At 41.1% G+C, this 14771-nt stretch overlaps 1 protein-coding gene across 1 annotated transcript; it reads left to right on the top strand.

The window, feature by feature from the left end:
- The first annotated feature begins 403 nt into the window (after positions 1–403).
- pyroxd1 (pyridine nucleotide-disulphide oxidoreductase domain 1) lies at positions 404–14754 on the top strand. The gene is made up of 12 exons (XM_067392354.1): positions 404–694; positions 772–852; positions 1476–1595; positions 1675–1803; positions 3088–3161; positions 3429–3598; positions 9783–9865; positions 9963–10065; positions 10166–10278; positions 10756–10878; positions 11177–11314; positions 13454–14754. The coding sequence occupies exons 1-12, from the start codon at positions 623–625 to the stop codon at positions 13700–13702; spliced, it is 1455 nt and encodes a 484-aa protein (XP_067248455.1). The 5' UTR covers positions 404–622; the 3' UTR covers positions 13703–14754.
- The last annotated feature ends 17 nt before the right edge of the window (positions 14755–14771 follow it).

Raw genomic sequence — 14771 nt, 5'->3', positions numbered from 1 at the left:
ACACTTAAGTGGCATTTTTTTAAATTAATATTTATCTGAAAGTATCTTTTTAAATATATATATATATATATATATATATATATATATATATATATATATATATATATATATATATATATATATATATATATATATTTAAATTAAAGTAGGACTACACTACAAGTGCACATTCAATACAACTGAGCACATTTCTTTTTTCCCCCACAATGGTTTAGCTTGCTTTCACACAGGCTAAAATGTTTAAAATTTGTCCACGACAGGTTTTGACATTGTAATATCTTTATAATATAAATAAGCGTGAGTTAAGAGAGTAAGCATTCAGATTTCGAGAAAGGAATCTACAGTACGTACTTCGTATATCGTAGCGCTTACTGTTTGACCCTCAACGCCTTCTGTAGTCAGCTGAAAGAAGGTAAACACGGAAGTCCATTCGGTCTAAATATAGTCGGAATGAGGTTGCTCTTTATACATGTCTTATTAAGTGATTAATATGATTCTAGCAGAGATAGAGACCACAAAATATCGAGAAGGTGTCAAGAACGGAGCAGTTCAATAGTGGTGTCGTTCAGTGTGATACAAGTTCGTATCCCCACACGGAGGTCTGGACATGTGCTGAAGTTCAATGGCTTCAGATAAACAAGTCAGATTTATCATCGTAGGTGGAGGAATCGCAGGTGTAACATGTGCAGAACAGGTATGAACACATCAAAAACAATAACTGATCCAATGGCTGGTCTGTTTGATAACTTTCTAATTTCATAACATTTGCAGATCGCATCGCAGTTCCCATCAGATGAAGTTTATCTTCTGACAGCCTCTCCCTTAGTGAAGACGGTTACAAATTTTAAACAGGTTTGATATTTCACATTGACTTTGAGTGTCTCTTGACTATTTATTCTGGAAAAAATTAAACTTCTTCAACATGAACCTCTTAAATAATTACGTTGTTAATTTGTGTGTGTCCTGAAAAATACAGCTTTAAACGAACACAAATTTCAATTAAAGGGTGAAAAAAATTAAAAATGTAATAAATGTAAAACAAATGTGTATGTAATACTATATATTGCCAAACCAAAAATATTAAAACAATATACTTATTTATTCAATTATACAAATTATTGTCCCTTGTGAAAAAGTACACTTTAGCATACTTTTAAAAAGAGTACTTATTATGAAATAATATACTTTAAAAGAATATGCATAAATGAATGTAATGTTTTCGTACCCTTAATTTCATGTTATTGACAATTAAATTAAGATGTATTATAGTTTAAATTTATATTAAATGCACTTAAGAGTGCTTTTTTACCAAATTAAGTAATACTTAAGTAAATGTTTGTGTAATTTCGTAATTATTTCTGTTTTCATTGAAATGGTTAAAATGTACTGACAAGCATTTATGATAAACTAATTTATTTCTAAACCAATAATCTTTATATTGAATTAAAAAAAGTAATCTTCCTTTTTCCATGTAGGTGTCGAAGACCTTGGAAGAATTCGATATTGAGGAACAGCCATCCAGGGTTTTAGAAGAAAAGTATCCCAATCTGAAAGTTGTACAGTCTGCAGTCAAACTCCTGCGAGCTAAGGAACATGTATGTTAACTTAACATACACTTTGTTTCTTTTTTCATATTCAAAATGTAATTTTAAATCGTGCTCTCAATTTTTGCAGCTTTTACAAGCAGAGAATGGTCAGACGTTCCATTATAAAAAGGTGTGTCTCTGCAGTGGAGGCAGACCCAAGCTTCTTATCCAAGACAAACCTCATGTGCTGGGCATACGAGACACAGACAGTGCTCAGGTACACTGGAGCTCATTAATAATGAACATACACTATATGGACAAAAATATTGGGACGCACCTCTTAATTATTGAATACAGGCATTTTATTCAGACCTATTAGGTGTGTAAATTCAAGCACCTAGCCAGTCTGCATTTACAAAATATTTGTGAAAAAAAATTAATTATGAAGAATTCAAGCGTAGTGCTGTAATAGGATGCCACCTTTGGAATAAGTCAGTTTATGAAATGTCATCCCAGCTAGATATTCTACAGCCAAATGTAAGTGGTATTATTGGAAAGTGGAAATGTTTAGGAACAGCAGCAGTTCGGCCACAAAGCGGAAGACCACGTCAAGTCACAGAGCGAACCTGTCACTGAGTGTTGGGGTGCTTGCTGCGTAAAAGTCACCAATGCGCTGCTGATTCCATAGCTGAAGAGTTCCAAACTTCCACTGTTTCCATGGCCGAGCAGCTACATGCAAGCCTCACATCACCAAGTACAATGCCAAATGTTGGATGGAGTGGTGTAAAGCACGCCGCATCTGGACTCTGGAGCAGTGGAAACATGTTCTGTGGAGTGACGAATCACACTACTCTGTTTGGCAGTCTGATGGGCGAGTCTGGGATTGGTGGATGCCAGGAGAGCGTTACTTGCCTGACTGCATTTTGCCAACTGTGAAGTTTGGTGGAGGAGGGAAAAAGGTATGGGTCTTTTTTTCAGGGGTTGGGCTAGGCCATTTACTTACAGTGCTTCAGCATACCAAGACATTTTGCACAATGCTCTGCTTCCAACTTTGTGGGAACAGTTTTTCTGTGCCCCAGTGCACAAAGCAAGGTCCAAAAAGACATGGTTGGATGAGTTTGGTGTGGAAGAACTTGACTGGCCCTGACCTCAACAACATCAAACACCTTTGGGATGAACTGGAACAAAGGTTGCGAGCCAGGCCTTCCCGTCCAACATCAGTGCCTGACCTCACAATGCTCTACTGGATGAATGGGCAAAAAAAAATTCCCACAGAAACACTTCAAAAATTTGTGGAAAGCCTTACCAAAAGAGGTAAAACTACTGTAATAGCTGCAAAGGGGGATGCCAACTCCAAATTATTGTCCGTGTATGTAGACTACCATGTCATTACAGTCCCTTTTGGTGTAATGGTCAGGTGTCCCAATACTTTTGTCTATATAGTGTATGTATATGAATATAACTTTGAGGTGTCAACAAACATGAGTGTGATGCAGAATTATTTAGATGCTTATTTGTTAGAAGAAAAAAACAACAACCTGTTTTGATGCTATTTTTACAGGAGTTTCAAAAGCGCTTATCAAAAGCTAAACGGATAGTTGTCATCGGCAATGGAGGAATCGCATTAGAATTAGTGTAAGTATCTGTATCAACCCAAACAATTATTAACAATAAAGGCTCTGCACAGCAATCACAAAAAACACACTACCAGTACTTTTTTCTAAAGGGTTCTGATTAAATGCTTGAAACTATTTATTTATATTTTGCTGATTATATTTTTCTATCAATATTGTGGAAAATGTTACTAATTAAAGGATGTCTAGGAAGATTAGGTCCAAATGATAATACAGATTTATTGAGATGGATCTTCTATAGTACATTATTTGCTATCTGTTCCTGTAGGTATGAAGTAGAGGGTTGTGAGGTGATCTGGGCTATAAAGGATAAAGCCATAGGAAACACATTCTTTGATGCAGGAGCTGCTCAGTTTCTCATTCCCTCACTGGAGGCTGAAAAGAAAGACAGGTCTTTGCCATGCAAGAGATCACGCTACACTACTGACAAGACCGGAGGTATGAATTCACATTACACACTGCTTTACAAACACACAAAATGCACTGCTGCCCTCTTCTGCCAGTTTTGATGGAAAGCAAGTGCTACTGTAATTATGTAAAGGAAAAAAAAGGGAAAGCTTGTTTTCTCACTAATAAAATATTAATTAAAAAGTATTACTTGGAATTAATATGATTTAATAAAATGTTCACTTAAAGTTAATCTTTTTAAAAACACTAATAATTACATTTAATCACATTTTTAAATGCAGTCTTTAGAAAATCTCAAAATAAATGTTATATACTGTAATGAACATACTATACTGTCTTACTTAAATTCACTTTTTTCAACATTTAAACTGATAGATTTTAATTTTCCGTGTTTTATTTTTCATTTATTGAGAGTATGTTTACTGAAAAGGTTTTCTTTTGCATTTTTCCTGTACAGACGACAACGCTGTCGTGTAAATGAACAGCTAAAACTCATAAAAAGTTTTCAGTTTTTAGTCGTGTAAATGCCCCCTTAGACAAAACGTCTTGGGTTACGAGTGTAACCCTTGTTCCCTGAGTAAGGGAACGAGACGCTACGTCAACGACGTGATGGGAATCCTCTGCATTTTTGTGTTCGTGAAGCACTATTGTATCTAACCAATGAGAGAACGCGACGTCAGAGGCGGGTGACGTCACGGACCGGAACCTACAAAGCATGCCCGGAAACAAAGAGCGCTAGCTTCTGTGATATGTCTGAAGTAAGCGCTCCAGGCATGCTGGAGGTACGGCAACGTGACGTAGCGTCTCGTTCCCTTACTCAGGGAACAAGGGTTACACTCGTAACCCAAGACGTTCCCTTTCGTGGGAACTATCGACGCTACGTCAACGACGTGATGGGAACGCTGTCCCAACTACGCCGAGCCTCCAGGTGCCTGGCTACTATCTTGTAAAACCAAAGCACCCGGAGTTCTATTCACATTAAGATTATAAAATCTGATGAAGGTGTGCTGGGATGACCATCCAGCAGCACCACAAATGTCAGCCAAGGGAACCCCTGACATATAAGCTCTTGAAGCAGCCATACCTCTTGTTGAGTGTGCCCTAACATCCAAGGGGCACGGACGCCCCAGGGCTTTATAAGACAAAGTGATGGCCTCAACCACCCACTTACTCATCCTTTGCTTGGACGCTGGGCCCCCTCGACTCGGGGACCCATAACATACGAACAGCTGATCTGATTTCCTCCACAGGGCAGCTCTGTGGACATATGCATCCAGCGCCCTCACAGGGCACAGCAAATTAAGTTCTTCCTGATCCGGATTAGTGAACGGAGGGGGATAAAAAGCCTCCAGAACAATAGGACCTGGGACCCTAGTGGGGACCTTAGGTACGTACCCAGGCCTTGTATGTAAAAAGGCCTTAACCATGCCTGGTGCAAACTCTAAACATGATGGTAGAACCGAAAGAGCTTGGAGGTCACCTATCCTCTTCAAGGATGAGATGGCCAACAAAAACACAGTCTTCAATGTGAGATTTTTGGCGTACTGAAGGCCTCAACCTCAGTGCACCACGAAGGAAGCGAACAACTAAGGGGTCTCGACCTACCGAGACACCACCCATAGGAATGTGATAAGCTGAAATAGCAGCCACATACACTTTTAGTGTGGAATGAGTTAGGCCTTCTGAAAGCCTTTCTTGAAGGAACCGAAGCACACAGCTGATAGAACAATGGACAGGGTCCACCTTAAGATGACTACACCATGTAGAGAACACCTTCCACTTATACATATAAAGCTTCCTCGTAGACGGAGCTCTGGACTGAAGGATGGTCTCCACAACCTCGGTTGGGAGACCAGACTCTATGAGCCTTGCCCCCTCAGGGGCCAGGCCCACAGTTTCCACATTTCCGGACGGGGATGTAAAATCATGCCGCCCGCTTGGGACAGGAGATCCTGTCTGACTGGAAGCTCCAGAGGAGAGCCGTGAAGAAGCGATACTAGGTCCGCAAACCATATTCTCGTTGGCCAGAAAGGAGCCACCAATATCAGGTCTGCCCCTTCCTGACGGACTTTGTCCAGAACCCCCGGGAGCAGAGAGACTGGGGGAAAAGCATACAGGCGTCGCCTCGGCCACGTCTGTAACATGGCATCCAACCCCAGAGGAGCTGGATGCCTCAGAGAGTACCACAGAGGGCATTGAGTTGACTCCTCTGAGGCAAAAAGATCGACTTCCGCTCGACCGAATGTTCTCCATATGAGCTCCACTACTTCTGAGTGAAGCTTCCATTCCCCCGGACTCGCGCTCTGCCTCGACAGAGCGTCCGCCCCCATATTCAAATACCCCGGAATATACGCCGCCCTTAGCGAGAGTAACTTCCCTTGGGTCCACAGGAGGATGTGACTGACCAGTTTGCATAGTGGACGAGACCGCAATCCCCCTTGGTGATTTATGTAGGAGACCACCGTAGTGTTGTCTGTCTGAACCAACACATGGTGGCCCCTCAGGTCGGGGAGGAAGTGTTTCAGAGCCTGAAACACTGCCAGCATCTCCAGCCGATTTATGTGCCAGGAGAGCTGGTGTACCTCCCAATGACCTTGAGCTGAGCGACCACTCATGATCGCTCCCCAGCCCGTGAGGGACGCATCTGTCGTAAGCATTACGCGACGACATGAAGTTCCCAACACGGGTCCTTGGGACAGGAACCAAGGCTTTTTCCACATGACCAGAGCACGAAGGCACCGCCGCGTGACTTTGATCATGCGAAAAGGATTTCCCCTCGGAGAAAACCCCTTGGTCCTGAGCCACCACTGTAAGGGTCTCATGTGCAGAAGGCCAAAAGTAACAACGTTGGACGCAGCCGCCATCAGACCCAACAGTCTCTGAAACTGTTTTACAGTGAGTGACCGGCCTAACTTCACCCCATTCACGGCCCCGAGAATGGAAGTCACACGAGCGGGAGTCAATTGCGCCCGCATCGTGATCGAATCCCAGATTACCCCAAGATAGTTGGCAACCTGACTCGGAACCAGCACACTTTTCTTGGCGTTGAGCCTCAGCCCAAGCTTCTTCATGTGCGACAACACAACATCTCGATGTTGAGCTGCCAGACGTTCTGTTTGAGCTAAAATCAACCAATCGTCGATATAGTTCAGCACGCGGATGCCCTGGAGTCTCAGAGGAGCCAAGGCTGCATCCACGCACTTCGTGAACGTGCGGGGTGATAGTGATAGGCCGAAGGGAAGAACCTTGTATTGGTATGCTTCGCCCCCGAAAGCAAACCTGAGGAACTTCCTGTGAGAAGGATGGATGGAAATGTGAAAATATGCGTCCTTCAGATCTATCGCCACAAACCAGTCCTCGGATCTGATCTGTGGAATAATCTGTTTGAGTGTAAGCATCTTGAACTTCAACTTCTTCACAGATCGATTTAGCATACGAAGATCTATGATCGGACGCAACCCCCATCCTTCTTTGGAACAATGAAGTAGCGGCTGTAAAAGCCCGACATTTTGCTGGGAGAGGGAACCCGTTCTATAGCCCCTTTTTGCAAAAGCGTCGTAACCTCTTGTTCCATTACCAGAGACTGCTCTGGAGCTACCACCGTGTGAATCACTCCACTGAACCTGGGCGGACGAGAACCGAACTGAATTCTGTAGCCCTGTTCTACCATGAGCAGCACCCATTTCGAAATATTCGGAAGACATTTCCATTCCTCCAAAAATTCTACTAAGGGAACCAGCCTCTCGAGACTGGTCTCTGGTGTTTTTTGAGCACTTGGCTCGTTTATCTGACGCGGCGCACCGGCAGATAAGCGAATCACGTGCTGGCCGAACCTCCTCGGAGGATCGACAGAGACTGCTGCGCCCTGTCGCACACTGGGTGGCAGGGTTGGCAGAACAGTCCCTTGAGGGCACCGATGGGGAACGATAGAAATTAATCGTCGAACCCCTTCGGAGGGGGCTGCCCTCAGAAACCCTGGCCCATGAGCGTCAGGATTTCTTTTGGGAAGCCTTCCGGGAAATAATGACGGTCCTCAGATCCGCCCTACCCCCGGAAGGCTTCGGCTGTGCAGCACGCTCCGGTCCCCAAGCTTTCCGCGGGGAGCACGGGCGGCCACACTAGCCTTTTGCTGGGACCTGTGTCCCGAGGAGCCGGCTATCGGCTGAGGCTGCCCCCGCCCAGCAGCCTCAGGGGGATGAGATTTTCGGGGGAGGAACCTATGGAACGCCGCTTTCTGCTTTTTCGCCTCCTCGAACCTGTCGACGACAGTATTAACTGCGTCGCCGAACAGGCCCTCGGAGGAAAGCGGCGCATCCATAAGGATGTGTTTATCCTTCTCCTTAATATCAGCTAGGTTGAGCCACAGATGTCTCTCCGTGGCCACCAGGGCTGCCATAGAGCGGCCTACTGACTTGGCCGTCTCCTTGGTGGCACGGAGAGCTAAATCTGTGGCCTTCCTCAACTCCTGAATGGTTTCGAAGGTTACCTCCCCACTTTCGTCAATCTCCCCCAGCAGGTCAGCTTGGTATGCCTGCAGTATTGACATAGTGTGCAGACATGCCGCAGCCTGACCCGCTGCCGAATAAGCCTTGCCCACCAGATTCGATGTTTGCTTTAAAGGTCTGGTGGGCAACGTCGGGGATTTCAGGGACGATGCAGACTCGGGCGAGAGATAGCTCGCAAGCGTCTCTTCAACCCGAGGCATCGCCCCATAACCGTGTTGCTTCAGCCCAGTAATATTGCTGTACATTGATGTCTGAGGGCTGAAGACACGGTACTGCACAGGTCTAATCCACGACCTCGACACCTCGGTGTGGAGGTCGGGAAAGAACGGCAGTCCCCGACGCTGGGGTAGTGACCTAGCTGGGAGGAAGCGTTCATCCAACTTGCTTTTAACTTTAGGAACGCTTTCCTCCGCGGGCCAGCTTATATTTAGTTTCTCTACTGCCCGGGTCACTACCTCCATAAGCTCCTCATGGGCTGGAGATGAGGATGACGGTCCCTCATCACCACCCTCGACACCTTCCACATCGACCTCCTCGGAGGACGATATGTTCAGTGTCGGTGCCTCCCTTTGAGGGGAAGAAACCGCAGCGCGTGCTTCCACCACCAAAGGAGAGACACTAGATCTAGCAGGTAAGGGGAGCGATAAGGCAAAGCCCGTCTCTCCCCCCTCTGCTAGATCCATTTGTGAACCCCACGAGTGCAGCCTTCGCCGTGCCTCGGCAGCAGCGGGACCAGACCCGCGGGGAACACTCGCCGCGGCGCCCTCCTCGAAGAGCGCCCGGCGTGAGCGCAGCGCCCTGAGAGTGAGCCGCTCGCAGTGCACACAGACAGCCCCCTCGAGAGCTGCCTGTGCGTGCTCAACTCCCAGGCACTTCACACACATGTCGTGTGTGTCCCCCGCCACGATGAATCGCGGACAGGGAGGCGCACACTTAGTGAAACGCTGGCTTTCCGTCATTATATATATATATATTGTGTATGTGTCTTATTCACTTTCTGGAAACTCTTGTCCTCAGACGAAGAGATCACTTTTTTTGGCGAGATGGTAGACAAACAACAGTAAATAAGACAGACAAGATACAAATAGCGCTTACTGAAGACAACAGAAGCTAGCGCTCTTTGTTTCCGGGCATGCTTTGTAGGTTCCGGTCCGTGACGTCACCCGCCTCTGACGTCGCGTTCTCTCATTGGTTAGATACAATAGTGCTTCACGAACACAAAAATGCAGAGGATTCCCATCACGTCGTTGACGTAGCGTCGATAGTTCCCACGAAAGGGAACTATAAAATCTTATTTATTGGCTTATTGGTATTGTCTTTCCACTCCTAATGAACAGCATATCATACATAGCATGCAAAACAAGGAATATTTTCCTGCTTTGCAGGGTAAATTTAGGCGAAGTACTACTTTTGTCAATAAAATGACAAGTTTTAATTAGATTCCCATTATTCTCAGAGCCTCAGATGATATGTTTGTATATTATACAGCATGTACACTACCAGTCAGTCAAAAGTCACATACTCATTATATACGGCTAATTTACCTATTATAATAATAATAATAATAATAATAATATTAAAAATTATACAATTAATACAATTAAATTAATTATAAAAAGTCTTCTTCTGTTCACATTCTGTTCCCAGTCGATCAAAAGGTCATGAAAATATTAATTCAGTCAAATTTGCTCATGTATGTTTTACAACAGGCTACAGTGGGACTTCAGGAGAGCTTGGCAGTGCTTTAGGCCCAGATTGGCATGAAGGGATTGAATTTAAAGGAGCAGAGCAGGTTTGTTTAAATTTTTGCATTTGTACATTATAGCCACCTTAAAATGGTGGAAATTATCTCTTGTCACTTAATTAAAAATTTTTTCTTCATTTCCCAGAGTTCCAGTGGAGTCCATATAGAATATGAGTGTGAGGTTGATGAGATCTTCACCCAACAGGAGTTTTTGCAGTCTAAACTCAGAACAAAGAAATCTGAATTAGGTTATTCTAAAATTAATCATTCTGTTAAGCAAATATGAAACTTCAGTGTTTTACAGCTAATATAAAATACCTAAAACCATTTTTTTTTTACTTTCCGTAGGGATGTGGCCAGCTTATGTCCAGTTAACCAATGGGAAAGTTTATGGCTGTGATTTTGTTGTCAGCGCAACAGGTGTCGTGCCGAACACTGATCCTTTTCTCCATGGCAACAATGTAAAATAAATATCTGAATTGACACATTTATTTCACTTTTCAATTTTATGTATTAAAAAAAAATAATTAAAAGTTATCATATAAAAATCTTTAATTAGTAAAAGTTTTTTTTTTTTTTTTTTTAAATGATCCTTATTGGTCAATTTTGGATTTTATTGAAAAAAAAAAAGTAAAATTAGTTAATCTTTAAAAACACTAATAATTACATTTTTTACATTTTATGTGTTTTATTTTTCATTTATTTAGACAACATACTATAGAATTTGAATTATTGGCTTATTGACATTGTCAGTGTATCCCTAAGAAATAGCATATCGTACATGCCATGTAAAGCGAGGTATATTTTACGCCTTTGTAGGGTAATTTTAGGCAAATTGAGCTACTTGTCTCAATAAAATGAATAGCAAGAAGTGGCCCAATTTACCAGAATTCAATCTTTATTGTATCCCTTATGCATTTAATATTTTCCCATTCCAGTTTGAGCTGGCAGCAGATCATGGTTTAAGAGTGGATGATCATATGCGGACGTCCGAACAGGATGTGTATGCGGCTGGTGATGTATGTACTGCAGGCTGGAAGCCCAGTGCTCTCTGGCAACAGGTACAACTGCACAACCTCACTTACTGTATTAGTGCATTTCATCTCATACTTTTGATCTTTTTGTTACATGAGAACACACTATACCTATACCCGATACTTGTTATAGACACAATGGTTACAATTCTGGGTCAGTGATTTAAAAAAAAAAAATATATATATATATATATATATATATATATATATATATATATATATATGTGTATATATATATATATATATATATATATATATATATATATATATATATATACACACACTAAGTATGTACTTTTTAAGTCATCTCTCCTGTTATGTGAAGATGCGATTGTGGACTCAGGCGCGTCAAATGGGCTGGTACGCGGCACGTTGTATGGCTGCAGATGTACTAGAGGAGCCTATAGAGCTGGACTTCTGCTTTGAGCTGTTCTCACACATCACCAAGTTCTTCAACTACAAGGCGAGTACTTCTGTTTGTGTCTATTTCTACAAAAATGTGTTATTGTTTGTAACTCCCTTTTTGAAGAAATTTCAGATATTGTTTAAATGCCTGAAAATTCAGAATTTGAGTATTCAGAATTTGAGTCAGAAATGGAGTGACAGAAGAATTTTAATTACAATTCGAAGAAATTTAATTACAATTCAAAGAAATTTACACAGAGGAAACTGAATTTGGAAATTAATATTGTAGATGCAAAACTCATCAGGAGTGAAAAATGTGGTAAAGATTAAAAAAAGGCAGAGAAAAACTCTACAATTGTCTCAAGCCATATTCACACTGTTGTTTTTGTGGAACCCATTCAATATGACTATACAATAATAATATTAAAGGGTTAGTTCACCCAAAAATGAAAATTATGTCATTAATGACTCACTCTCATGTCGTTCCAAACCCGTAAGACCTCCGTTCATCTTTGGAAGTTAAGATATTTTAGATTTAGTCCGAGAGCTTTCTGTCCCTCCATTGAAAATGTATGTACGGTATACTGTCCATGTCCAGAAAGGTAATAAAAACATCATCAAAGTAGTCCATGTGACATCAGTGGGTTAGTTAGAATTTTTTGAAGCATCGAAAATACATTTGTCCGAAAATAACAAAAACTACGACTTTATTCAGCATTGTCTTCTCTTCCGGGTCTGTTGTCAATCCGCGTTCATGACTTCGCAGTGACGCGGTGACACTGATGTCACATGGACTACTTTGATGAGGTTTGTTTTACCTTTCTGGACATGGACAGTATACCGTACATACATTTTCAATGGAGGGACAGAAAGCTCTCGGACTAAATCTAAAATATCTTAAACTGTGTTCCAAAGATGAACAGAGGTCTCACGGGCTTGGAACGACATGAGGGTGAGACATTAATGACATAATTTTCATTTTTGGGTGAACTAACCCTTTAATGATAACAATAAATATATTGAATGTGATTACTATTACAATTATATTACTGAATTATTTTTATCTGAAGTTCTAAAAATGAAATCAATAAAAAAACATTAATACAAACTTTTTACTGTAATACAACTTTTGTACTACAAAATAAAAAAAAATATTTTATAATAATAATAATATTAATAATAATTAAAGAAAATTTAAAGAACACCAATAAAATTGCAATTCTAATATTTATGGTTGTCTTAATGTATTAATGGGCTATATGTGGAATTCAGAAACCCTTGTTATTAGTGACACCGGTGGCCACACAGTGAACTGCAGCCAGCAACTTATTGTTCTTGCTCGCACTCGTGAAAATCAGTCTACAGTCTACCGTACATAACCTAGGAAGTTGGGGAAAGTCTAGTTTTGTAAGTTTCATAGTTTTGACAATAGACTCACTGCAGTTACACCCACTGAGTGGCAGCATTGGTTTTCAGCGTGAATGCCACGAAAAACACACAAAATACTTCTAAAATGGGAAAGAGCTTTGCAATTGACTGTACAAAATAGATTTGACAAGAAAACTGAGGTACATTTTTACAGACTGCCAAAAGCTACAGAAAAGAGAAGCAAATAGATCAATGCAATTCACAGAATTAACTACAACTTCAGGCAACAAAACGTGGATTTCTAGTTATCATTTTGTGTCAATATGTTGAATTTTGGGGTAAAATCATACCCTATATATTGTATTGAGAACTCAATTAAATCAATTAAATATTTAACTTATTTTTTTTATCTTATATTCTGCATAATTGGGTGTTTTTAAATAAACACTGACAAAAACTATACAAGTTTTAGAATTGATCACCTGGATTTAGAGCCACCTATATTGTATTTATATAAAGCGTTCACAGTCAAAGGCAAATATGCAGGCAAATTTACATATAAATGTCAGGAAACAATTCCTGACTGCATGTCAATATCCTTTGCTGGATCTTTAGTAAGTTGTAAGGACCACTATCAAGTCCAACCTTTAGTTTTATTTGAGAATCATTTGTTCTACTCATGTTTTCGCAGTTTAATCCAGTCATGCAGCAGGCTCTTTTGCCACTCAGTCTGGCTGAGGGGGCTTTTTCCAGCGGGAAATTGACATCAGTGCATACCCTCTATAAATTCTGCACTCATTTAATGTCTGTTGTTTATTTTTTATTTTAGGTGGTTTTGCTAGGCAAGTTTAATGCTCAGGGTTTGGGCCAGGACCATGAGCTTCTTGTGCGCTGTACAAAAGGGCATGAGTATGTGAAGGTGGTTCTGACTGGGGGCCGAATGGTGGGGGCCGTCCTAATCGGAGAGACGGATCTGGAGGAAACCTTCGAAAACCTCATTCTCAACCAAATGGACTTGTCCCGATATGGCGAAGAGCTTCTTAATCCTAATATTGACATTGAAGACTACTTTGACTGAATCTTGCTGGTTAGCCAATCACAGAGAGAGGAGTAAGTTCTATTTTAAAGCACTGTGTAAATTCTGTTATACTAGCAACACTCCCTCAGTCTTCCATCATTCTCAGCCAAGCAGGAAGTCCCACTTCTAAGGCAACAGCCTTTGCTCGAGTCTATATTGTCATGCTGGGCTCACAAACAAACAGACTGCGATTCAGGTTTCCGCAGAAAAATACCCATTGTGGCTTTAAAATATTAGTTCACATAAAAGTAAATTTCATTATTTACTCGTCCTTATGTCACTCCAAGCTCATATTAGAAGAATATCCTTGTCACAGACACAAATGTAAAATAAAGGCATTATAGAAGTGATCCATGAACTATATTCTAAGTCATCTAAAACCACATCTGTCTGTGAGCAGCCGACCAATATGTAAGTTATTCACTAAAAACTAGTGAGTTGATCTTTAGAACCTGAAATTATTCAGACTGGTTTTGCAATTAACTAATTTATTGAAAAGATCCAACTCAACGTGCCAACTGGGGTAGATGGAAGTCAAGATTTTCAGTGAATACATTGTACGTTGTGCATCAGAAAAAATAACAGACTATTGAGGTGCTAAGTAACGTTTATTTGATCCTTGATTTCAGTTCTCACATAATGAGCAAGTAATAATTTAAGTCCGTATGCAGATATGCTGAAGCACCGTGTTCATTTTCAACAAGGCACTTTTCATTTTTTTGGGATATGTATCTGTTGAACTCTATATGATCCTTTGGTGATCAACTCTGTGATTGGACTGATGATGTAAATAAAGTCCTCTTGATTTCATCAGGATTGTGAAGATCTGTGCTGAACTTATGTGTTCTTTTTTGGAATGATGGGAACATTCTTGGCCAAGAGTAGCAGTGAAAGCACTGCTTGATGTGAGCTTCTGTTAAATTCAAACAGTATAACGTTAAATGACTTAGTCCTCTAAAATGCATAAAATTCCAACCTTTTGCAGAAATATTTTCCCAAAGACACATTAGTTTATGTAAACATTCTGACATTTTACACACATTCTCTAATTCTGCAGCATTCATTGTTG

Source organism: Chanodichthys erythropterus, chromosome 8 (genome assembly GCF_024489055.1).
Source record: "Chanodichthys erythropterus isolate Z2021 chromosome 8, ASM2448905v1, whole genome shotgun sequence".
In the NCBI taxonomy this organism is placed as follows: domain Eukaryota; kingdom Metazoa; phylum Chordata; class Actinopteri; order Cypriniformes; family Xenocyprididae; genus Chanodichthys; species Chanodichthys erythropterus.
Note: the sequence above shows the minus strand (reverse complement) of the source record. Positions and strands in the feature narration are given on the sequence as shown.

Excerpts from the sequence above, each read along its gene's own strand:
- pyroxd1 (XM_067392354.1), top strand. The coding sequence starts at position 623 with ATGGCTTCAGATAAACAAGTCAGATTTATCATCGTAGGTGGAGGAATC. Across the intron at positions 1,596-1,674 it reads TCCTGCGAGCTAAGGAACAT|CTTTTACAAGCAGAGAATGG; the intron begins GTATGTTAACTT and ends CAATTTTTGCAG. Across the intron at positions 11,315-13,453 it reads CCAAGTTCTTCAACTACAAG|GTGGTTTTGCTAGGCAAGTT; the intron begins GCGAGTACTTCT and ends TTTTTATTTTAG.